This window comes from Mustela lutreola, chromosome 4 (genome assembly GCF_030435805.1).
Source record: "Mustela lutreola isolate mMusLut2 chromosome 4, mMusLut2.pri, whole genome shotgun sequence".
Classification (NCBI taxonomy): Eukaryota; Metazoa; Chordata; class Mammalia; order Carnivora; family Mustelidae; genus Mustela; species Mustela lutreola.
The window spans coordinates 159,820,984-159,846,834 of NC_081293.1; the positions used below are offsets into that span (position 1 = coordinate 159,820,984).

At 40.0% G+C, this 25,851-nt stretch overlaps 1 protein-coding gene across 2 annotated transcripts in view; it reads left to right on the forward strand.

Moving 5' to 3' along the window:
* NPSR1 (neuropeptide S receptor 1) overlaps window positions 1-25,851 on the forward strand; it is a 150,008-nt gene that overhangs the window by 22,652 nt on the left and 101,505 nt on the right. For both annotated transcript variants that reach the window (XM_059171544.1, XM_059171545.1), the window contains exon 2: window positions 10,592-10,724. In XM_059171544.1, coding sequence (XP_059027527.1) covers window positions 10,592-10,724 — 133 coding nt within the window. The remainder of the gene's footprint in view (window positions 1-10,591; window positions 10,725-25,851) is intronic.

Genomic DNA, 25,851 nt, shown 5'->3' on the forward strand with positions numbered 1-25,851 from the left:
CAGTCCCATCTAAAGGCAGTCCCATGCACCAAACCCTGATTGAAATGAAAACAATTAGGTAGTGGGAAATTAACTTTGGGAATTAAACATGAAATGTAACCCATGGCAGTTAATGATAAAATACTCAAGACCAATAAGTAACCCTTCCTCGTCAGAGTAGAAAGAGCTGATGCAGTTATTTAATGTGTCCTAGAGGCTAATTTGAGATATAAATGTTAGGCTGTGAATAATTTCCCTGTGCAGTCCCAATTTGAAAGAGATAAAATTGTGGTCTTCTGTCACTTGTGATGGTGGTGTTGAGTGGTAGGGCAAAGACAGTTGAAGAAATGAAGGTAACTAGAGAAGGTTCCAGATGGAGAATTCCTTTCTTCTCTTGGTAGCAAGTTCTCCAAACTCAGAACAGAGACCTAAGATGGACCTTGCCCATTTGAAATAGTTGGTTTTCAGGACACAGGTCTGATTTCTCATTACTAAGCCTTTCATTGCTCTGTGACCACACTTAACGTTCCCGAGTGGCCCCCACTAACCTGAAAGTTCTCAACCTCTGCCTTCACTTATATTATTGCCAGCCATCCTACTCTTTCCTTGGCTACTTCTATTCATTTTTTCAGATTCAATTCATATATTAATTTCTCCAAGATACACCTTTTGACCAACCATGGCCAGTCTTTCCTAAAGTTCTACTGCATGTCCCTTTTTGGAATTCTACAAAATCTCCATTATAGTAGCTCACAGTAATTTTTTTTTCTACATTTATTTCTCCACCATTAGACCATGAGCTCCTTGTCTTAGCCTTCCTTCTATCCCCAAACTATGTTGAACTTTAGAACTAGATTATCAACAAATGCTTGTTGAACTTGATTATACAGAATGCAGCAAGTATGTGTGTATTTACAACAACATGATTTCGAGGACAGTTTTCCACTTCTGGTCTGAGTATCATTTCTATACCAAGATAGATAGATAGAGAGAAATAGATGGATGGATGACAAGGTTCTCCCCTCAGGGCAAATGCCTTTCCCCCAGATATACTACATAGAGTTCACAGAATGACTCCTGGTCCATAACCCTTTGGGACTGCCGTGGTCCACAACCATGCTGTTAACCTCAACAAACCCAGGCTATGACAATACCGCCCATCCCATCCACATTCTCGTTCAAGCAGGAGACCCCCCTCAATGTGTCCCACCAGCCCCTAGTCAGAGATTGAAACCTACATCCCTGCCCTGGGCCCCTGTTAAAGGGGTATGAAAAGCCTTAGAGAAAATTTGAAACTTAAATTAACATCCAGACTTACATGTAGCTTTATATAATTTTCTCATTTTTTGCAATAGTAATTATTTTAGAAGTCTTGTTATATGTTTTTTTCATACTTGGTAACTAAGTACTAGAAATGAAGGCTATCCTAATCCTAGATGGGATAATCCTAGATGGGATTCTCGTAATTTTAGGTAAAATAGTTTGAAAAGGTGAATGCAGATAGATGATTTGATGGTAGTGATTGAACTGTATTTGCATGGGCATCTCTCAGATGGTTAGTGGGAAATTGCAGATTTTCAAAGGGGGCATCATTAGGAGGAGGGGGTGGTGGGGGAAGAAGCTAAGGTGTGTTCTCTACAACAAACCCAGACTTCCCTCTGAGCCTTCTAGCCAACCATTCCCTGGCAGCGTCTCTGAAGCAGCAGGTGGGGTGAGACACGGGGAGTAGTTGGTACAAACTCCCGAGGGAGAGGTTCCCAACTGTGCAAAAGTAGTTGCTGCCCAGGAGTTTCTAGATCCCCTCAATGGATCTCATTCCCCAGGTCTAATTAGGCACCTTCAGGCGTCCAAAGCTTTGTAGTCTCTTCCTACCTGCCTCACTTTGAATTCTGTGTTCCCTGCATTGAGTGGTGATTCATCCTCAGTGGAATTAAACATCTTCAGATCTTTGCTTTGGATATCTGCAGCCCACCTAAGCAAATTAATAGAGCTTTGAGCAGCCTCAGAGCCTGTGTGCTGTGAATGACAGGTGGCATATGAGTCTCAGTGACAGAAGAGCAGAGTTTCTTTCCTGCTGCTCCTTGAGAACCGAGGCTGAATCATAACCTTTCTGAGATTTCATTTCCTCTCTTGGAAACTAAGATATATTTGCTCCTTCCTGTGTTTGAGAGATTCATCTTCAACATCACAAAAATAACAATAATCATAAAATGAGCCATGAAAATGTAAGTGGTACAGAAGGTTCTGTGATTCCTGGGACAGATGATGCAGCTGCATCTTGTGTGATATTTATGACGACGGTTGGGTGGGAGTCATGCTCTGCTCCAGGGTCCGTCCATTCAAACATGTACTGAGCATCGACCTTATACACTCAGTTCTGCCAGACACAGTCATGAAACGGACCCAGCCCCAGAAACCCAGCTACGGACAAGTTTTGGGTCAGAGGGAAATGAATGAAAATTGAAAATAAATGAGTCAACTTCACCAATCCTGGCCCCAAATTGGAACAGAAAACCTCTATAGTAAGCTGGGGATGGACTTTACAATCCAGGAAAGCTATGTTCACATCCCAGCAACATCACTTATGAGCTGGGTATTCCATGAGCTCTATTTTCTTACTTCCAAAATGGAGGACAGTGACATCTCATTGGTCAGTCTGTGAAATCCATGAGCAATATCTAAAGCTTCTCAAATGTTTGGTCCATGACAATCAATCAAGAACAAACATTTATTAAGCATCTACTATATGTGACAAACTAAGTAAGTCAGGTGCTAGATTAATGTGATTCACTCCAATAAAATTAGTTCCCACTCACCCTATAATTATTAATGATACTTTACACTTTTAATTCCAGTTTCCAGGACTCCCCTGGAAAAGAGAATTACCATTCCTTGAATTTGGATAAATCTTGTTTTTGTCTCCAGACGAGTCTGACATAACCAGCACCAAAAATAGTGTCCCCCAACTAAATGTCTGGCATTTTCCTGATATAACTCCCATTTCAGATAACCTGTTCTATGATACTTATAAGTAACCTTTCACTTGTCATTAACTGTATATCCACCCAACATATATTTATTGAACTGTAGATACATATACATATACATATATTGCTGCCCGAGATATAGATATGTATCTGTGTATACATCCAACAGATTTATTTATTAAGCACTTTCGATGGGGAAGATGGAATTCCACCCTGGAGTGGTGCCCTAGACTTAATGCCCGCCCTCAAAGGCATCCTTTTGGCCCTGGAAGCCTATCCCATGGGGTGAAACCCCAAATACCAACCCTGTGGCAACACCAGCATTATTCAGGGGATGCTGTAATTCATCCTTCTAAATCCCAGGTCTTCGTTTTCTGGACTTCAGAGAGATAATGTCACCGCATGGGCTCATCACTTTGAGGTAGAAAACCAATTAGTCATGCCTAAAACCATGTAAGTGAGTTGGAAGTGCTGTAGTCTTTAGTCACTGAAAAATTTCAAACTCACCCATTACTTGTACTCAGTATTGAGGATCTGGCTGGAATTTTGCCTCACATGACCACTAGGGGGCATTTGATTCCCAACTATATTTCTCCAATAGGTTTGAGACCCGTGTTGGGACACCATCCCTACCTGGCTGGGTGAAGGAATCCGGGGTGGAGGGCCTGTTAGACTCGGGTGAAATTCCAACAGACTGGAATTGAAAGTAGGATGAACAGAGTGAATTCAAACATCTTCCTGAAAAGGCTGTGAGTTACTTATAAAACATTCCTCAAACCTGTACGTAGTCCATGAAACTTAGGAAAGAGAAAAAATAGTTTTTATTGTGTATATACTATGCATTGGGCACTGAGCTCGGAGTCTGCATTTTCATTGTTATTTCTATGCATCACAAATGTTCTGCAGCAGATTTTTTTTTCAATTTATTTATTTTCAGAAAAACAGTATTCATTATTTTTTCACCACACCCAGTGCTCCATGCAATCCCACCACCTGGTACCCCAACCTCCCACACCCCCGCCACTTCAAACACCTCAGATTGTTTTTCAGAGTCCATAGTCTGTCGTGATTCTCCTCCCTCCTAATTTACCCCAACTCCCTTCTCCTCTCTAACACCCCTTTTCCTCCATGATATTTGTTATGCTCCACAAATAAGTGAAACCATATGATAATTGACTCTCTCTGCTTGACTTATTTCACTCAGCATAATCTCTTCCAGTCCCGTCCATGTTGCTACAAAAGTTGGGTATTCTTCCTTTCTGATGGAGGCATAATACTCCATAGTGTATATGAACCACATCTTCCTTATCCATTCATCCGTTGAAGGGCATCTTGGTTCTTTCCATAGTTTGGCGACCATGGCCATTGCTGCTATACACGACATCTGTATCTTTGGGGTAAATACCCAGGAGTGCAATGGCAGGGTCATAGGGAAGTTCGATTTTTAATTTCTTGAGGAATCTCCACACTGTTCTCCAAAGAGGCTGCACCAACTTGCATTCCCACCAACAGTGGAAGAGGGTTCCCCTTTCTCCACATCCTCTCCAACACATGTTGTTTCCTGTTTTGTTAATTTTGACCTTTCTAACTGGTGTAAGGTGATATCTCAATGAGGTTTTAATTTGAATCTCCCTGAGGGCTAATGATGATGAACATTTTTTCATGTGTTTGATAGCCATTTGTATGTCTTGATTGGAGAAGTGTCTGTTCATATCTTCTTCCCATTTTTTGATATGTTTGCCTGTTTCGTGTGTGTTGAGTTTGAGGAGTTCATTATAGATCCTGGATATCAACCTTTGTCTGTACTATCATTTGCAAATATCTTCTCCCATTCCGTGGGTTGCCTCTTTGTTTTTTTGACTGTTTCCTTTGCTGTGCAGAAGCTTTTGATTTTGATGAAGTCCCAAAAGTTTATTTTCACTTTTGTTTCCTTTGCCTTTGGAGACATATCTTGAAAGAAGTTGCTGTGGCTGATATCGAAGAGGTTACTGCCTATGTTCTCTTCTAGGATTCTGATGGGTTCCTGTCTCACGCTGAGGTCTTTTATCCATTTTGAGTTTATCTTTGTGAACAGTGTAAGAGAATGGTCGAATTTCATTCTTCTACATATAGCTGCCCAGTTTTCCCAGCACCATTTATTGAAGAGACTGTCTTTTTTCCACTGTATATTTTTTCCTGTTTTGTCGAAGATTAATTGACCATAGAGTTGAGGGTCCATAGCTGGGCTCTCTACTCTGTTCCACTGGTCTATGTGTCTGTTTTTATGCCAGTACCATGCTGTCTTGGTGATCACAGCTTTGTAATAAAGCTTGAAATCAGGTAACGTGATGCCCCCAGCTTTATTTTTGTTTTTCAACATTTCCTTAGCGATTTGGGGTCTCTTCTGATTCCATACAAATTTTAAGATTATTTCTGCAGCAGATTTTATCTCTATCTTCATCTTATAAGTGAAAAAATAGACTAAGAAATGTTACCACTTACCTATGTATTATACATCTAGGGAGTAGCAAAGAGTCTGATCCCAAGTCAGGCTTTTCTACAAATCACTCACCTGATTGTAATACTCAAATGCGTCCGAACTTGCTTCCTCAATTCCCATTGTTACAATTTTCTAAATCCTCATATTACCCTGGGGATTTGTGTGTGTCTGTGTGTTTGTGCGTGCATGGGTAAGAGTGCTATGAATAAATGATCCTACAAGTGTTTGCATACTTAATGCCCCTTGTACTACTCAATGAAACATGATTTAAACTTGGCCAAGTATAATTTATATACTCTACATGTACTGCTAACACCTTATACTATAGACAATTAATTGATGGTGAATGAATTAATAAACAAGTGAATAAACATGGCTCTTAGGAAGACGCCAGAAAGCAAGAAGGGAGTGGGGAGATTCTTGCATCTGGAAGTTTCCTGAAGACTCTGAGGGGAGATTGTCTTCAAATAGAGAACTCTAAAGCAGGAACAGGGACCCTAATTTCACAGGACCTGCTCAGTTTGTCCGATAGATACCATCCAGTCCCAAGGAGAATAGACTCTGACCTGTTTACAGAGAGCCGTGGTTCTACCAGCCCAAAGCACAGTGACCACAAGCTTCTAAGGAAAAAGGCTCAGCCAAGCCAGCACCAACTATGCCAGCCCTCCTGAAGCCCGACTTCCAACTCACGGATCTATCTAACCAGGATAATTTAATTTGCAGTGTTTGTCACTGTGCTCCCTGTGGAGCCAATCTGAGCTCCAGGCCTACTCCGAAGATACTGCATGCCTGGCTCAGAATTGTGCCACATGAAGACAAGGAACACAGCTGCCCCATGACCTGTGAGAGGCCAGAGGTATCCTCCATTACAGAGGAACTTGATTTCTGGAATTCTGCACTTCGATGCCAGCCGCATGAGCACCAACGTGCCATGTGAAAAACAAACCGTTTACCCACTTCAGTGTTGTTTTTCTGGCAATGAGGCTTCACTCTACTTACCACAGGCAGTTAGTTATGTGAGGAAAGGAGAGCATGAAAAGAGAAACATTCTGGAAAAAATTCTAGTTCAAATTTTTAAATCTCCTCCTCCTCCCAGTTCTCATCCAGAAGGCCTTCAGGGTATAATTTTAGTTGAAAAAAGTTCTGTGTCAGAAAGAGAAAATAGGGAGGTTTGACCTCACGTGTTGCAAAATTGAAGGAATTTCTGTCAGGTTTAGAGTAGGTAAGACAGTTCTGAGGGGCAGAGCGGAGAGACTCATTTACTCTCTCCTCTGAAGTAAGAGTCTCTTCCTGGAGGAGCAGTAAGCTGAGGCCAACCGCAGCAGATTCTATTACAGGAGGCTGAGGTGGGGCAGATTTCTGTGGGAAGTCACCGAATACCACAGACTCCATGGAGGAGACACGGCCACCTGCTTTCATCCAGCTAAGAGACACAGGCAGCAGAGCAGAGCCGTGGGTGGTGCTGGTGAAGACAGTCTCAGTAAGGGAAACAGCCCTGTATCCACCACCTTCCTGACATCCCACCGTCCCCAGAGTAGCCTGCCTCCTTCTCCTTCCGCCCGCTCACCATGGAGATCTGGATTTCTGATCTGACAAAGAAACATCACCAATATTCTAATGTTTCCCTTTCTTCTTCTTCTGATACTGAAAGAGTTCAATGGAAATCAACTCAGTACGGACGAGGTGTGGAAACAAAACTCACACCACCATTGCCCAGGCTGAAAAAGTGGCCTGGACGTGACAGTGTGTTCTCTAATTTGAAAAAAGACATTAAGGCATTGAAATGTTTCTCCCCATGAAACAAATTTCCTGAAAGCAAGAGGAGAAGATCTTGGGCAGTCTCTCATTTGTATTCTCAGCAGGGCTTGACAGGAATTTGTGTGCCCATATCTGCCACACTACCTGCTCTAGGGGCTCCTTATCTTTTCCTGACCTGTAAACCCTCCCAGGACCCCGGGCCCCTCCCAGACAGCGCACTATATACTGGGGACATAAGTGCCTCCTCCCCAACACTGGCCCCTAATTGGATCAGCCATCAGCATCCCAGTGTCAGTAGAGTCCTTCTGCTAACAGATGTCTAAGCCCCCTTATGTTGGTCCACATGTTGCCCTAAAGTTTTAAAAGGCAAGTTCAAATCACTTATTCATGCTCTACCATCTACACACCAGCTGCTGAAAGAGAAACATCATTCTGACACTTCAAAGGCCTCCCTTGCTGTTATCTGTTCCTGACAACAGTCCGTCTATCTCAAAGGAGAGAATTCTCTTATTAAAACCACTCCCTCACCCCCCTCAGACCAGCCCTTTTCATAACAGTTTCCATTTTTGATGCTTTCTCAATGCCACCCATATCTAGACTGCTGGAGAAATGGATCTTCCAGAAGAAGGTGACTCCTCTGGTCAAAAAAGGACCAGAGAAAAAGTATAGAACCTGGCACTGAGCAAAGACTATTCTCCAAATGGGAGATGAGTAAGCGTGCTGGAGGTATCTGCGCCTGTGCCTTTCAAGGGAGTGGAGGTCATCAACCCTGTGGGCCTCCCACTCTAGTCATACACCTTGCCCCCCAACACTACCACAGTGCCCCCTAACTCCAACCATCTGTAGTTTCAAGGCTCTTCCCAGGGCCACAGGAATCCACCTGTAAATCTGAGAGGGAGAACCAGAATATCAGTGTTATAAACTACAGGGCTCACGGAGAAGCTCACTCCAGTTTGGACTTCTGGAAAGGATAGGGCTGGAGGAGAAACCATGAGAAACTGCTCGAGTCCTGGAGCCTGGCAGACCAGGTTTGGGTTTCCGCCTGGCAGGGCCACAAAAGCCCAGGGATGCTTGGGGAGGATAGTGGCTTCAAGAATGGAGCTGACTCAGTACGCACTCACCAGGTCCCCCCCCCCCTCAGTCTAGAAGCTTCCCCATATTGTCAACATATTTTGTTTTAGCAAATCTAATCCATTTGTTCTAACTGAACTATTTTACTGCACTGTATGAAAGTATCACCTTTTATTTGGCCATTTCTCTCGCTGACTGAGAAAAACAATACACACAATATATACAGAGTATAGTAAATACCAAATTGCTAATCTCACACACACAATACTCTTTATTTCTATGCATGTGTGTGTGTGTATGTGTATACACACAGGTATCCAGCTATAAAGTATTTTTCAAAGGACTGGAAAGATAATGTAATCAAAATAGTTACCTTCTGGGAGGAGGAAGTTGATTAAGACAGAGAGTAGTGACAAAGGGGCTTTGAGCTTTATCTGCATTGTTACAGGTTGTTTTTTATTTTTGTTTTTGTTTTAAGTAATCTCTACACTCAAAATGGGGCTTGAACTCATGACCCCAAGATCAAGAGTCACTTGCTCTACCAACTGAGTCAGCTAGGACCCCCTGAATTGTTACAGGTTTTAGAGAAGAATTCGTGTATCTGTTATTGCATAACTTAAAATTAATTTAATATAAGAAAAAGTGCTACTGTGATGTCTCAGATATTTAGAGAGTATATTAAGATTCTCCACAGAAAACATAGTCAGTAGAAATATAGAGACAGAGACAAAGAGAGGGAGACAGAGAGAGAGAGATTAATTTTAAGAAAGTTGCTCAAGTGATTTTGGGACTGGCAAGTCTGAAATTCACAAAGGAGCAGCCTGCTGGAAATTCAAGCATGATTCCCATGTTCCTCAAGGAATTCTTGCTGGGAAACCTCAGCTTTTGCTCTTAAGGCTTCCAACTCATTGGATGAGTCCCACCCATATTATTGAGGGTTACCTGGTATACTTAAACTGAAGTTGAATGTAGATATTAGTCACATCTGCAAAATACCTTCAGAGTAATATCTTACACTCCTATTTGGCCAAGTAAGTAGTCATTATCCCTTAGCTAAGTTGACACATGAAATGTTACCATCACAACGGGCTCCTCTTATCTCCACCAAGTAAGAGAAGCACTTCACATGCCAACATTAGACTTGTGCATTCTTACCAGCATTCTGCCCAGACTGTTTAGGCTACTGTGTTTTGGCTTTTTTTTCAAGCTTGCCTCCGGATCTCCTGATCCCAAGCTCTTCATGGCCATGGCCTTGCTCTGCTTTTTTCCTTTGTCCAGCCTGTCCTAGCACCCTGGGCCTCTGCCCATGGATTTTAAACAGAGGGAAATCTCCATTTGAAGGAATTGTGGAAAACTTCTCACAAAGGACTTGGCATTTTAAATGAGTAGCATTCTTGCTTTTTTCCCCTCATTATTTACTATTTATGTATTACTCAGTGAAACTTTGGTATTACTATATTATAAAATTCTGTCAAAAGAAAAAGAATAGGATAACCCATAATCATATTACCCTAAAATAACCAATCTTAGCACTTTAGTATACTTCAGTCTTTCTCTACTTGTATTAATTTTGCAGTTATAATCATACCTAATACACAATTTTAACTTGTTTTTTCACTTACTGTTATAGTATAAGCATGCTTAATGTTGCTACATAATCTTCATGGTTGCTATTGTTAATAGCCACATAATAGTTCACTGAATTGAAGTGCTTTATTTACTTAACTATCTTGTTGTCTTTTTTTTTTAAAAGATTTTATTTATTTATTGGACAGACAGAGATCACAAGTAGGCAGAGAGGCAGGCGAGAGAGAAGAAAGGGAAACAAGCTTCCCGCTGAGAAGAGAGCCCGATGTGGGGCTCAATCCCAGGACCCTGAGATCATGACCTGAGGCGAAGGCAGAGGCTTTAACCCACTGAGCCACCCTGATGCCCCAACTATCTTGTTATCTTTAAGCAATTTCCAATTTATTCTTATGATAAATATCCGCATCTTTGCTACTGTAGTATTCTTTTTCACACCCTGAATTCTTTCCTGTAGTCTTAAACAACTGCTTGGCCAAAGAATATAGGTACATTCTTTTGTCCCTTGACATATATTTCCAAATAGATCTTTTTTAAAGGTTGCATCAATTTACACTGCCATGATTGTAAACAAGGACCACTGTGTCTCTGTTCTCTTAAGAGTAGAGCTTTGAGAGGTAAGGATTTGAGACTAGGAGGAAGACATTCCAGTAGTGAAGACTGAGCCTGGTGTTTTGTAAAGTACCCTGGTTCTCACCAGGACACTGGTTTTGTGTTGCTTTTATTCTCACAGACTGAGCAGCTGATAACTCTATGGGTCCTGTTTGTTTTTACCATTGTCGGAAACTCCATGGTGCTCTTCTCTACGTGGAGGAGGAAGAGGAAGTCAAGAATGACTTTCTTTGTGACTCAGCTGGCTATCACAGGTGAGTAACTATGCAAGTGGGAGAGAATAAGCTGTGTGCAAAATTCCTGTGGCTCCTTGCTTTCAATTATTTTACCAATAGAAATAGCATACTATCAAGTCCAAAAGGCATCAGCGAGTTTGAGAGTAATTTCTATAGGATCCCATATATGGAGCTTTTTTTTTTTTCAGCAAGTTTAACACATTTACATATCCATAAGATTCCATTATAAAAATAACTCTATATAGCACACTTAAAAATGCTATTTTCAGTGCCACCAAGAGCTGCTCTAGTGTTCTACCCTTCCTCTACACAACAGCCTCTACAGTTCACTGAGGTGAAAGTACGATATTACACCATGCTATGAGCTTAAAGAATACATCCCAGCAAATGGACCAGAATTACCTCTATTCAATAATAAATGTGAAGTCTCAAGTATTTTGCAGATTTAAGGCTGTGGACATTGTTTTTGAAATACAAGTGATATGTAATACCACTGGTGGGCATGATATAAGGACATAAGATAATATCAGGGATCAAGATGCTTAAATGTGGATTTGGGGAATGTCCAGTACAGTTGAAGTGTGAATGCCTCACACTTAGAGAGGGAATGGTGAAATATTCTCAAGTTTAAAAATGATCTGTGAAATAAATCTCTCACAGAGATGGGTAGAGCCCAAATTGGTAAAGGTCATGTTCAAGAGGAAAAGACAATCTCAGGGCACCTGGATGGCTCAGTAGGTTGAGCATCCAACTCTTGATTTTGGCTCAGGTCATGATCTCAGGGTCCTGGGATCAAACCCCACATTGGGCTCCCTGCTCAGTGGGAAGCCTTCTTCTCCCTCTCCCTTTGCTGCTCTGCCGGCTGTGCTCTCTTGCTTTCTCTGTCAAACAAATAAATAAAATCTTTTTTAAAAAGATAAAAAATAATAAAACAAGGAAACACAAACCAAAAGTCAGCTGAGGAAGCTATGTATGTATATCATATGTATATCAGAAATCCAGATATTCGCGGTTCTTCTTAAAGCACTGGTGCCCATTTGGTTTAGAAGGGAGAAAAATAAAGACAGGAGGATTCTAGTGCTAATAATGTTCTTTTTGTTGTTGTTGATGGTAATTACATGGATGTGTTCCCTTTGTGATAATTCACCAAATTATATGCTCATGATTTGTGTACTTTATGTAGTTTATGTCAATAAAAAGGTTTATTTACAAAACACAGCACCTCAATTTGAAGTAGAACTGCCAACTCAAATGCCTTCAGGAGTAACTGTGTGAAAGAACCCAGGGAAAGGACAGGTGAAGATGGACCCCCAGGGCAAGTAGAGGAAGCGTACCCCACCAACAGGCATTCAAACTCAATTGTTGTTAACATTATGCTGATCAAAAAAAACACACAAGCAAGACAGATTTGGCCTAAGGGCCCCTGATTTATAGCTGCTGATATATAAAATCTTAAAGTCAAAATTCTGAAAAACTTCTGCTATGATAAAATTCTAGTCCACCCCATGTTATGAATCCCACTCTCAATATGTGAAGGGAGGGGCACCTGGGAGGCTCAGTTGGTTAATCATCTGCCTTTGATTCAGGTCATGACCCCAGGGTCCGGGTATCATGCCCCACATCTGGCTCCCTGCCTAGCTGGGGGTCGGCTTCCCCTTCTCCCCCTCCCCCTAACATGTTTGCATGCCTGCGTGCGCGCGCACGCGCTCACTCTCTCTCAAATAAATAAATAAATAAATAAAATCTTTAGAAAATATATGTGATGGGAATAGTAAGCTTTTTGGGTGTAGTTGGGGAGAGTGAGAGCAAGGGTAGGGAGCTTGTCATTTATAATGGTTTAAAAAAATTGCATGTTTTTCAATGTTTTAAAATGCATTGCCTTGAGAAAAAAAAAAAGATGTTATGTTAGGGCTTTCTTCTCCAGTTTTCTTTATTGTAATTTGAGAATTATAGCCCATTATATTATACTATTAAAATCAAAAAATTAAAACATTATATGCCTCAGGAGCAACAATAACGCAATGAAAATATAAAGGAAATTTCCTAATGGTATCAAGCCCAACCCATATAACCCAGTCTACATGATTATCAGATGACCACTAAGATTAAGGAGAAAAGTCAAGAGCAGCACATCCTCGTATCTACTTATCATTAAAATTCCTCCATCAGAGGAGTATGTCTCAGGCTTCTTGATATGAGGGAAAATCACTGACAAGACACTGGGGCCCTATCAGGGTGATATTAAAACAGAGGCTGCTGGCTTAAAGTCAGCATGAATGAGTTGTTCTCACATAAAGATGCTGCTATTATTAGTGTGTCCCTGTGATACCAAGACATTTGCATAAATACAGCTATAATTTTATAGGTGTTTTTCTCTTGGCATCATATCTTAGTCTGCTCAGTGCGCCATAACAAAATACCACAGACTGGGGGGCTTAACACACATTTATATCCCAGAGCTCGGGAGGCTGGGAATGTGAGATGGGGCGCCAGCGGGGTCAGCTTCTGGTGAGATCACTCTTCCTGCCTTGCAGAGGGCTGCCTTCTCGCTCTGTCCTCAGATGGAGAGAGAGAAAGCAAGTTCTCTAGTGTCTCCTAATAAAGCTGTTAATCCTGTCTGATCATCCACTTCCATAAAGGCCCTATCTGCACATATAGTCACTTTGGGAGTTGGGGCTTTAACATGATGAATTTTGGTGAGACACAAATATGCAGGTAATAACAGATGGGAAAATCTAGGTGCATCAGAAGATTACAAGTGATTTGAGGGAAGAACATAGTATGTGGGGTTGGAGGACCTAGATGAAAGAAATGAGGGGTAGCCATAAACAAGAGTTTGGACGCCTTGCTAAGATGTTCAGCAAATCCTTGAGCACATCCTCTGTGGTGCTAGTTTGGTTCAGGCCACCATTGCCCTTTAGTAGTTTACGGTGAAAATCCCAGTGTATAAGAATGAGAATTGCAATACTAACCCATGGCCAGGTTTTGCTGGTAACATGGGAACACAGTAAAGCAAGGAAGTTGAATTTCTTGTCATGAGGATGACACAAATGTTGGACCACTATGACTAAAGAGACTATGACTAAAGAAAGAAATGAAAACAGGCAAGTGGGAAAAAAAGAAAGATGTTGGAGAGTCAAGGAATGAGAGTCACCACACAGTGGTAAAGTGGGTTTAGTGATGGTTGCCGAATAAAAAAGAGCTGGAAAGAAGGGAGTATGTGTTCAACACCCAAGATATTCTCAGGTGAATGTTGCAGAGACTGTGCAACTAACTCAGTGTGCCCCTAGTAACAGGGAGCCAAAGTAGAGTCACATGGAAAGTCGTTAGTAAACAGGGTCTCCATAGTGGAAACTAAATTCTATTAAATGCTTATCATATATCAGGCTCTGTGCTAAATGTTTTGTGTAGATTTTTTTATTTAATCCTCACAATAGTCCTATGACTTAACTCTGCCCTAATCTTACCCTTTTTACAGACATGAAAATTAAGGTTCAAAGAGATTCAGACCTTTCCCTAGGTCATACAGTAAAGGGGTAGACCAGATATTCAAACCGAGGCAGGTTTTTTTTTTTTTTTTTTTTTTTCCCCAGTCATGAGCTTTTAATTGTTACAGATCGGGTGTCCCTGAGGGACCTATGCGTGGGTGAGTGGTCTGCGGACAGACTGCAAGACCTCAGGACAATGTGAGTCCGATTAGATGAAGCTATTTTGAGAGCTTAGTCCCAGTGTATTTAATAAATGAGGGGAACTGATGGAGCAAGAGCATAGGAGTCACTAGAGGTAGGAGAATATAAGAGCTGAATACATACTTCAATTTTGAAAGGGCTTGTGGTTCAGTTAAAAATATTTGTAGTTGGGGACGCCTGGGTGGCTCAGTGGGTTAAAACCTCTGCCTTCAACTCAGGTCATGATCCCAGAGTCCTGGGATTGAGCCCCGCATCAGGCTCTCTGCTCTGCAGGGGGCCTGCTTCCTCCTGTCTCTGTCTGCCAAATAAATAAATAAAATCTTTTAAAAAATTTTTTTGTAGTTGACCAGCTGGCTGGATTTCTAGTCTGTATCATGAGTCCCAGCATTGGTACCAGTCAAAACTGCCCATGCAGGCAGGATGGGGTGCCAGGAATCCTGTCCCATCGCAATGCCTCGCAAGCCTGTTGATAATGCCTGAAATGTCTGTCACAACATAACCATTTCTTGGAGCTTGTTAAAATAAAAATACTCTGAAAACTTATCACACACTTCACTTTGCTTGTTCCTTCTCAGTATGGAATGAAAATCTGAGAGCTTGTAGAAGCGAAGGGTCTTGGGGGCCACGAATGACAAGGAGTGGGAAGGAGCCAGACACATTTCACTCATTTAAACTTGTCTACTTCAAATCCTTTGCGGAGCCAGAGCGTTGGTGGTATAGTGGTTAACATAGCTGCCTTTCAGATCCTTTGTGGAACCTCAGGATTTACATAAAGGCAAGCCAAACGTCATGGTTCCAAAGTTTAGGAAGGGCTAGGTCATTTTAATCAACATTCTGAGTGGAGATTTATGGTCTTTTCAAAGCATATTCTATCAGCCACTGTATTAAAATCCCTCTTCAAGTACATAAAACTTGCCACAAATGTTCATCTTTGGATGAACATTTTGCTTTACCAATGTTTCAGGTTATTCAGACTTGAGTATGAATCTCAACAATTGTATGGCCTAGCTCTGAGCCTTTGGAAAAGACAATTTGTCTGAATATCAGTTTCCTAACCCCAAAAGTGGGGATGCTTCTCAGAGCTGTAGAGAGCAGTAAATGAGATAAAATCAATGAAGTGCTTAATACAGTATGAGGCACATAGTAATTGCTCAATAAACACTAGCTGTAAATGCTACCACTATGGCTGTTTCATTCACTGAAATGAAATGAAGGAACTGATTAATTTAAAATCATTTGAGTCACTTGCAAAAGAACAAAAAGTTCTCCAAAAGACCTGAAGTTCACTGCAAACCCTCAGCTGCTCTGTCTTTTATTCAGGACAGTGTTCTTAGCTCAAGTGTGCTCTGGGTCCCAAGTGTTGCTTTGAAGGATGACCAAATATTTTCATATAAGCATATTTTTAATCATAAGCTTCAACTGACATCATCAGTGCCACAGATATTTGGAAAACTAAATTCTGAAACATTTCACCTGGCATTTTTTGAGGGAGAAAAATATGTGCTAACAGTTATTACTGGGAAAGGCAATATGAATGCCCTTTATTAAATAATTTCCATCAAGAAATACTGAGGTTGAGGTTGAGAATAGCCTTCTACTTATAGACAAGTAGCTTTGAGTGATTCTTTGAGGAACATTCTGATTTCTATTTGGCCTTTTATTTCTTTAGTGAGTAAGCCAGTGGAAATTAGATTCAGTTGCACATCCATAAAATCCAGATAATGGTGGTCTAAGTTTATAAGGATTTGTTTTTCCTTATGTAAAGAATTCTCAAAGCAGGTAGTCCAGGGCTCCTATTGTGTTTGCTTATCACTGGGGAACCATATTCCATCCTCAAGGACTTCCATCCTCAAGGTCAGTTCATTGTATGGAAGGCTCTTGGTTCAAAATGGCTGCCAGAACTCCTGCCCATCATGCCCAAATTCTAGTCAATAGGAAGGAAGGGGAAGGAAAGACAAAAGAAGCCCATGCCAGCTATCTGTCCTCCTCCTAATTAACATTCCTAGAATTCCCATCCATTAATTTTTGCTTGTGTTTCATTAGCCATCTTTAACTGAAGGAAAAGCAGGGAAATGTTTTTCTTTATTTCTAACCTGGGTTCTTTTTCCAGAAGAAACCCGGAGTTCTTTTCCTGAGGCAGAATGAGTAGCAGTCTCTGGCATATCTTGTTTTCCATACTTCAATTTCCATAGAGAACTGAGAAATTTAAACAATGAATCTGTTTGACTAACTATTCCCCTCCTTTGAGAATGCTTCCTCCAGAGGGTCATGGGTTCTTCTGACTTTTTATCTTGGCACACTTTGTCCCATTAATTAGATAAACTCCTGTTGTTCACTGTTTACATCCCTCCGCCAGAGTTTTGGCTGTTATAGCAATCCTGCAATGACTATCCATATATTAAATCTCATGAGCATTTATTTATTTAGGATTGTTTATAGAAGTGGGCTTACTGCATTAAAGAAACTTCTGTGGCTTTCAAATTTGCTGATGTCCTTTTAGGTCCCCCAGGACTAAAAGACGATGGGAAATGTCATGAGACAAAAGCTCTAGATGCCACTAGCATAGATCCACACTGATCCTTATTTTAAAAGGTCCCTGCAAACAAAAGCTTTGCTGGCTTATAAGAGTTAGTCATAACAAGTTCCTTGAGGGCAGGGGTTCTCTCTGTTCATCTCTTATACTTATACACCTATTCAGGTATAATTTGCTTATTTAAAAAAGAAAATTTTTAATTTTCTTTTGCTAGTACCTTTATCTGTGTGTCTGTCTTCATATGTTTTAAGGTTAAAACCTTAGCCAGTGTATTGGAGAAGAAAACTAACTTATCTCTTTCTTCCATAATGACTACAGCAGCACTCATATATTTGTGGAAACAAAGAACACATCATTTACCAGAGCATTTGAATGGAGCAAGTGTTTTAATTTTGCATCTGTGTTTTTTTTTTTAATTGGAGTATAAGTGACATATAATATCTTATTATGTACATCATAATGATTTGATATTTTTACACATTACAAAATGGTCCCCACTGTACATCTGGTTATCAACTGTCACCATACAAAGTTATTACAACATTATTGATTATATTCCTTATGCTATACTTTACATCCCTATGACTTCTTTATTTTAAAACTGGAAGTTTGTACCTCTTAATCCCCTTCACCTATTTTGCCAACCCCTAACTCCTCCCCACTGTGGCAACTGACAGTTTGTTTCTGGTATGTATGAGTCTGTTTCTATTTTGTTTTGTTTGTTTTGTTTTTTTAGATTCCACATGTAAGTGAAATAATTGAGGTATTTATCTTTTTGCCTGATTTCTTTCACTTAGCATAATACCCTCTAGGTTCATCCATGTTCTTTTTTTTTTTTTTTTAATGGCTGAGTAATTTTCGTGTGTGTGTGTGTGTGTGTGTGTGTGTGATCTTTATCCATTCATCCATCAATGGACACTTGGGTTGGGTTGCTTCCATGATCTGGCTACTGAAAATAATGCTGTAAAAAAACATAGAGGTGCACAAATTTTCTCAAATTAGGGTTTTCATACTCTTTGGGTGATACCCAGTACTGGGATTCCTGGATCTTATGGAGATTCTATTTTTCATTTTTGAGGAACCTCCATACTGTCTACACAGTGGTGTACCAGTCTGCACCCCCATCAACAATGCACAAGGGTTCCCTTTTCTCTACATCCTCACGAACACTTATTTTTTTGTCTTTTTGATAATAGCCAGTCTGACAGGTGTGAAGTGATACCTCTTTGTGGTTTTGACTTGCATTTCCCTGATGATGAGTGATGTTGAGCATCTTTTCATGTGCCTGTTGGCCATCTGGATGTCTTCTTTGAAAAATGTCTATTCACGTCCTCTGTCATTTTCTCATTGGGTCGTTTGTCGGTTTTGATGTTAAATGGTGGAAGTTCGCCCTATATTTTGCATAGTAACTGTCTATCAGATATATCAATTGTGAATATCTTCTTCCATTCAGTAGGTTGCCTTTGTTTTGTTAGTGGCTTCCTTTGCTGTGCAAAAGCTTTCCAGCTTGACGTATTTCTGTTTTACTTTAGTGTTTGTTACTCCTGCCTGAGAATACTGGTCCAAAAAAATCTTGCTAAGACTGATGTCAAAGAGCTTCCTGCTTATATTTTCTTCTAAAAGTTTTATGGTTTGTCTTACATTCAAGTTTTTAATCCATTTTGAATTTATTTTTATATATGGTATAAGATAGTGGAAAGTTTCATTCTTTTGCACGTAGCTGTCCAGTTTTCCCAGCACCATTCACTGAAGAGACTGCCTGTTGCCCATTGCTTATTCTCACCTTCTTTATCATAGGTTAATGGACCCTACATACATGGTGGGGGTGTTATTTCTGGGCTCTCAATACTAGTACCTTTATCTGTGTGTCTGTCTTCATATGTTTTAACTTACTTCTCCACATTTCTGAGCCCTTCCAAAAAAATCTTAACTAATTCTTCTCTATATATTCCATTAGGATTTTTGATTATAATATTAGTCTTAAGAATGGAAGGAAACCAGAAGATATTGAAGCTGCTATTTTGGCACATTCTGCAATTTTTAGTACTTCCATTCTAACAATTTTCTGGATGAATTTAATGACTGTTTATATTTTATGAGCTAAAGTGCCAATTAAAATTTATTAGTCATTTATCATCTTCAAGACTGACTTGTCTGTTTTATTCAAATGCAATAAAGAAGAAGGAGCTAATGAGAATAACTCCCGTTGAGTGTTCAACAAAGGAAAGATAGAAAACATATTTTTTGGCACACATTCAGAAAACTTCCCTTTTCTGATTGGACCAAATCTTCTCGTATTAGTAAAGAAAATTCGCTTTATCTCAAAGCACTTCTTGGAGAGCAATTTACTGATGAACTAAGGAATTCTCGACCTTCAAAACTCTCCTGTTAATTATCTGACAACAGAGAAAATTGAGAGTTTCAGCAAGAGAGGTGAGATCAGGAGTGTTGAGTTGTCCCAGGCCAAATATGGAACTTGCCATAACTTTCTTGTGCCCCTTTCCTTCAGTCTTTTTCTGGGTTTGTGAGTTGCATACTTAATTCATTTATTTATTTTAGTTCTGCTAATTGTTTACTTTAAAATTTTTTTTTCAACTGCATTGATATAAAATTGACATATGTGTAAGCTTAAGGTGGACAAAGTAATGATATAGTATATGTATGTATTGCAGAATGATTACCACAATAAATTTCGTTAACATTCAGCTCTCTTTTTAATTTTTTGAGGAATCGCCATAATGCTTCCCAGAGTGGCTGCACCAATTAGCATTCCCACCAACAGTGTACAGGGATTCTCTTTTCTCATATCCCTACCAGCACTTGTTATCTCTTCTCTTTTTTTTTGATAATAGCCATTTTAACATATGTGAGGGGGGATCTCATTGTGGTGTGAGTTTCCCTGATAATCAGTGATGTCGAATACCTTTTCATGAACCTATTGGCCACCTCAATAAATTCTTTGAAAAAAATAGCTCTTCAGGTCTTAGGTCCATTATTTAAGTGGATTATTTCTTTTTGGCTATTGAATTGTATGATATTAATATATTTGGGATTTCTGTTTGGACTTGATCCCCAATAGTCAAGCTTTGCAGATTTCTCCAGTAATCTTTTTTCCCCCACTAGAGAAACTGAAGCATTGGTCTGACACCATGCCTGCCTGGGTGAGGGGTGATGCAGTCAGGATACAGCTACTCCTCTTACCTTTCTGATGCAGTCCTTCTTGGTTCCTGTGGTCCAGCCGAGGGCTACATGATCTTGTCTTGTCTATGGTCTTACTAGTTGGTCTTGTGAGGGGGCAATCAGGAATGATGTGTGTTGCCCTCTTGATGACATTACTTGTAATATTCATTCATAATGAAAACATTAGCAATATGAATTTTTTCTGTATTCATAAATATATATATGATACAATTTACTGGGTTGGTTTTTTTTTTAAGATTTAATGTATTTATTTGACAGAGAGAGAGATCACAAGTAGGCAGAGAGATAGGGGGAAGCAGGCTCCCTGCTGAGCAGAGAGCCCGATGTGGGGCTCCATCCCAGGACCCTGGGATCATGACCTGAGCTGAAGACAGAGGCTTAACCCATTGAGCCATCCAGGCGCCCCTTCTTTAACATTTCGTAAATCATATTGAATGTTATGGCCTTGCAGTCAAAGAACATTTTTGGAAGGATTCCTGCTTTTTGCAATTTATTAAGGGTATTTTTGAGGTCTCACATGTAATCACTTACTTTGAAAAATAGTTAATGGGGGCACCTGTGTAGCTCAGCATCTGCCTTTGTCTCAGGTTATGATCCCAGGGTCCCAGGGATCGAGCCCCACCTCCTACTCTCTGCTCAATGGGAAGCCTGCTTCTCCCTCTCCCACTCCCCCTGCTTTGTTCCCTCTCTTGCTGTGTCTTTCTCTGTCAAATAAATAAATAAAATCTTTTAAAAAATATATTTAGTGGATATTTTAAAAGAAGATATAAGAATTAATGTGGGAATAAGAAAAAGCCACCCAAATGACAACAAGCAACAATTGTTTATTCAGAGCTGGCTGTAACAGGGGAGTCCGCCACCATCATTTCTGTTGGCAGCCTCTCAGAGATGGACAGGACGGCAGGAAAGTTTTATAATATAAAACAGGGAAGCCCCATAGGAGGCTACTAGCAAGGGAAGCCATAGGCAGGCTAACTAGAAGCATGCCGTCCTCTGTGGTTAACTGTGAGGATTTGACTTTCTCTGCTTGGTCCTAAGTTGGAAACAGGGTCAAAAATTAGAACAGTTGTCAGTTACCAATCAAGTCCTGGCTACTTGGAGTGGATTACTACCATAGGTATTGTTTGGACTTGTGGTTGCTACAGGTCATATGTTGGTTTCCTAGGCTGGTTGTTGCAGGTTGTGAGTCAGAATTCTATTTTTATATATAGTTTGATCATTGTCCATTTGTAAATTCAGTCCCTACTTTGTGCTTACTTTTTTGAATTTGCCTTATTAATTATAGTCTTCAAATATTCTCTATTTTTATGTATTTCTTGCCTATTTGATACATCATGGGTGACTAAAAGTGCTGTTGCAGACTTTCATACTTTCTCTCATTTTCTCACAGTATTTTTTAATCAGTATTTATTTTATAAATTTCAACATTTCGTTATTTGGATCCTAAAGGCTCCTGACTAGTGTATCTTTAATACAGGTTTGTGTGCTGAATGTTACACACACTTAATCCTTCTAGTTTTACTTATCCACTTATTTCTAAATTTTATTTATGTGATATTAAGACTAAGTTCATCTATTTTATTTTTATTGCATTTATTTGTCAAACACTAGACCAAGTATTTTAATAGAAAGTTATATTAAAAATATTTTATGGTCTTTGTCTTCTGCTTTATGTCAATGCTTGCAATAATTATCAACAAGTACTTCTGTGTTGGACTGTTCCATGCTCACCAGCAGTTGGCTTCCTCATTCTTGATTCCTCTGTTTGGTACAGATCACAACTACACAACTCACAACTACAGCTCTGAACTACCCTGTGTGGTAATTCCTTCTCCTTTCCAGATTGGTGTGTGGATAGGTGTCTCATTTATGACATTTATGAAAAAGTCTTTCTCTTGTCTCCACAATAATGACAATATAGTTGGGTGTAGAAATCTTGAATTCACAACTCAGATCTCCATAGTTGTTGCTCCATTGACTCTTGGCACTTTATGCTACTAAAATCAACCAGAGTTTTCTTCTTTTATAGGTTATCAAATTTTTGTTTGTTTCTAGATTTTTTTCTTTGTGGTTTCATACCTTTAACAGTTTATATCTATTTATTGGGCTGTTTGATCAGTTCTCCTCTTTGCCAAGTAAGCTTTTTTGATCTGCAGATTAAAGCGACTTCTTAGCTCATTTTGTTTATGCCTGAATATTGATCATCTTCCATTTGTTCTGATCTTTTGTTCAGGAACATTAATTATCCATATGTCTGTAACCATGGTTTTTCTTTCTCATCATTAAAATCTTGGTCCTATTTCTTTACATTGGGAAGGATTATTTAAGCTTTTCCTAATCACTGATTTGATTTAGATTCCATTATTAGCAGAATTACCTCTACTTTTCATCATTTTTAAAGTCTCTTGAAGGGGCGCCTGGATGGCTCAGTGGGTTAAGCATCTGCCTTTGACTCAGGTCATCATCTCAGGGTCCTGGGATTGAGCCCCACATCCGGCTCTCTGTTCAGCAGAGAGCCTGCTTCCCCCTTTCTCTCTGCCTGCTTGTGATCTCTCTCTCCATCAAATAAATAAACAAAATTGAAAAAAAAAAAAGTGCTAAACCGGGTACTCACGTTGTTTTGGGGCACCTGGGTGGCTCAGTGGGTTAACGCCTCTGCCTCCTGCTCAGGTCTTGATCCCAGGGTCCTGGGATCAAGCCCCACATCAGGCTCTCTGCTCAGCAGGGAGCCTGCCTCCACCTCTCTCTCTGCCTACTTGTGATCTCTGTCTGTCAAATAAATAAATAAAATCTTTTAAAAAATAAAAATAAAAATAAAGTCTCTTGAAAGTTGCTTTTCCAGTGATCAGTTTCAAAATATCTATTTTTATATTACATAGTGCTTTTCATTTCTGTCAATTTCTCAGTATTTCCTTTTTTGCAACTTATCTAATGTCTTATTGGTTCCTCCTTCACCTTTTATACCACATCATCAAAGTGTTCCTAAAATGCAAATGAGCACAAAACACACTGCTTAAAATTGAAGTGTTCCCTGAACAAAGTTTTTTTTTAATGTTAAGATTTTTTTTCCCCTGACATTTGTGTGCTTTTTTCTACTTACTTAATGCCACAAAAATCTCTCTACTATATGACTCACTCATTCCACCAAAAGTTGACTAATTGGCTAACATCTGAATAAATACACATGCTTTTCATTTAGATAATTCCTACAATCGCCATGCAATATCATCATTGTTCCCTACTCCGAAAAGAAAAGGTCTGTATTTATAAAGAGAGTCAGTTTCTCTTAAGCAGGAAAAGAAGGTATTGTCCTTTCACTCCACGAATAATTTAACTAAAAAGAATAAACTCTTCTCCTAGGAATGCTTTTTTTTTTTTTTTCTTTTTGTTCCCTGCCTTCACACCATCATTAGCACACTGTGTGACCTGGGAGATGCACTTACCCTCACTAAGTCTTTGTATCTCTGTTTCTAAAAATGAAGAGGTTAGCTGGTTGATCTTAAGAGGCTAGAGTGATCTGGTTGTAATCATCCTTTGTCTCTAATCAAAAATTCCCAATTGTACAAATTGAGAGGAATTTTTATATCTTTAGATAAGTTGTTTAATAACCAAACAGCTTGTGTTTTAATGAGAACTGACACCTTTATGAATTAACTCTGTTGCTACATAATGGTAATATTAATGTAGCTTCTGGCTCATAGAAGGAATATGACCCTTGGAATATAGTTAGACGGTGGACTCATTCCCCTGTTGCTCGCTGCCTCACTGGGCTTTCCAGGTCAAAATTCTAGAAACCCATACATGGCTGTTTATTTATTCCTTTCTTTAGTCATCCAGTTAGTATTATTAAGCACTGACGCTGATGAGGCATGGCTCTAGGTACCAAAGGTACAGTGAGTGGTATATTTGGTTATAAGTGAGAGTTCAAACAATAACGTAAGAAAGGAGACAATTTTGCTTTTGTCCTGCAAAGTTCAGTGGCAGAATATCCCTGGGCTTGGTTTGCTCTAGCAATTCAGCAATGTCACCGAGGACCCTGTCTCTGATATGGTAGAAGGCCTCACCCCCTAAGCTTTGTTCCTTATCTTGGTTATGGGATGCTGTCATAGTCTGCTGAGGCTGCCATAAATACCGCAGAGTGGGTGGCTTAAACAACAGAAATTTATTTTCTCACAGTTCTGGAGGCTGGAATTTCAGGAGGAAAGTGTGGGCAAGTTTGGTTTCTTCCGAGGCCTCTCTCCTTGGCTTGTAGATGGCTGTCTTCTTCCTTTGTCCTCACATGGTCTTTCCTCTGTGTGTGTGAAGGTCTGTGCCCTAATCTCCTTTTCTTACAAGGTTACAAGTCATATGACTTAGGCCCCACCCATATGACCTTGTTTTACCTTAATTACTTTTTTAAAAGCCCTATGCTCTCATATTCTGAGGAACAGGGAGTTGGGACTTCAACAAGTAAAGCTGGGGGGACACAATTCAATCCACAGCAGATGTCCCCTAATGACTCCTGGGGAACATTGGTCCTCAGGCATTGAGAAAAACTATGACTTCCAGAAGCTTTCTTAGAAGTATAGGAAGGCACTCTTCCCAGCAGTGCTTGTCAACCCTCTTCATGCACCTCCCTGACCTAACTTGAGCTTTATGCTCATATTTGAACTAATTGATGTGAACAAGATTTGCATATACACTGAGGAGCTTAGACTGAAGTCAAATGCCTTACTCCTAGAGATTCACTTTTCCCCAAAACACATGGGCCGAGCAGATGGGATGGATACTTGAGTTAAAAGGTGGGGTGTTTACCGAAAGAAGGAGAAGTAGATGTTGGGGAGCATAGCCTGCTTACAAACAGTAAGGGGGTTGAAAAAACGGGGAGTTGCAAACTTCATGAGCTTCTAGTTAACGGAAGAGAAAGGGAGATTTTTCTCTAGGCTCAGGAGGAGGGTAGCTGGGCAGTTCGGATTCCAGAACATGGCAGAATATACTCTGCCCAAGAGCTGGGAGCCTTCTGAATATCTTTGAAGATTCAAAACATTATAACACTGCTAGAGGAAAATAATATTTATAAGATTATAAAGTAAGCTTTTCCATTCAACTCAGGAGAAACAACGCAGATCAAATAAAATGCAATCATTTCTGTCTCCCTGATAATTATGTAGATAGGTGAGTGGTGATCAATAACCTTCAGGATGTTAACAAATATCATCCCTTTGAACTTACACCAGCCTTGTGAGATAAATATTCCCATTTTCCAGAGAGGATAATGAGGTTCAGAGAGGGTAGGCAGCCTGTCAAAAAATCCTTGAGTGCCTTTGGCACTCCGCCATGTGAGGGATGCAAGCATGAGGAACCTGGAGTCACAGGTTGTCACTTTCTTTTAAAAGGGCCTGAGAGCCCCCAAGCATCTCTTCAGGGAGTCCTTGTGGTCATACTTGGAGGAGACCCTGGAGTAGGGTGACTTAATATACAGACAGGTAACCCAGCTCTATCCTGTGGAACTGTGTCCTTGGCTCAGCGTTTGCTGGCTCCATCCCTTATGAACTCTGCCCCAAACTCAACATTAAGAATTAATTGTTGCTTGTCCCTAATCTTAATCATTAAGGAAACTTATACAACTTTCTGTGACTTTCATTTCCCTTTTCTTTGGCTTACTGTTTCTTGGTAGTTAAGAATGCAGTCAATGTTATACAGACAGAGGTTTGGTGTGATCTCCAATTGACTTCTTCCTCCA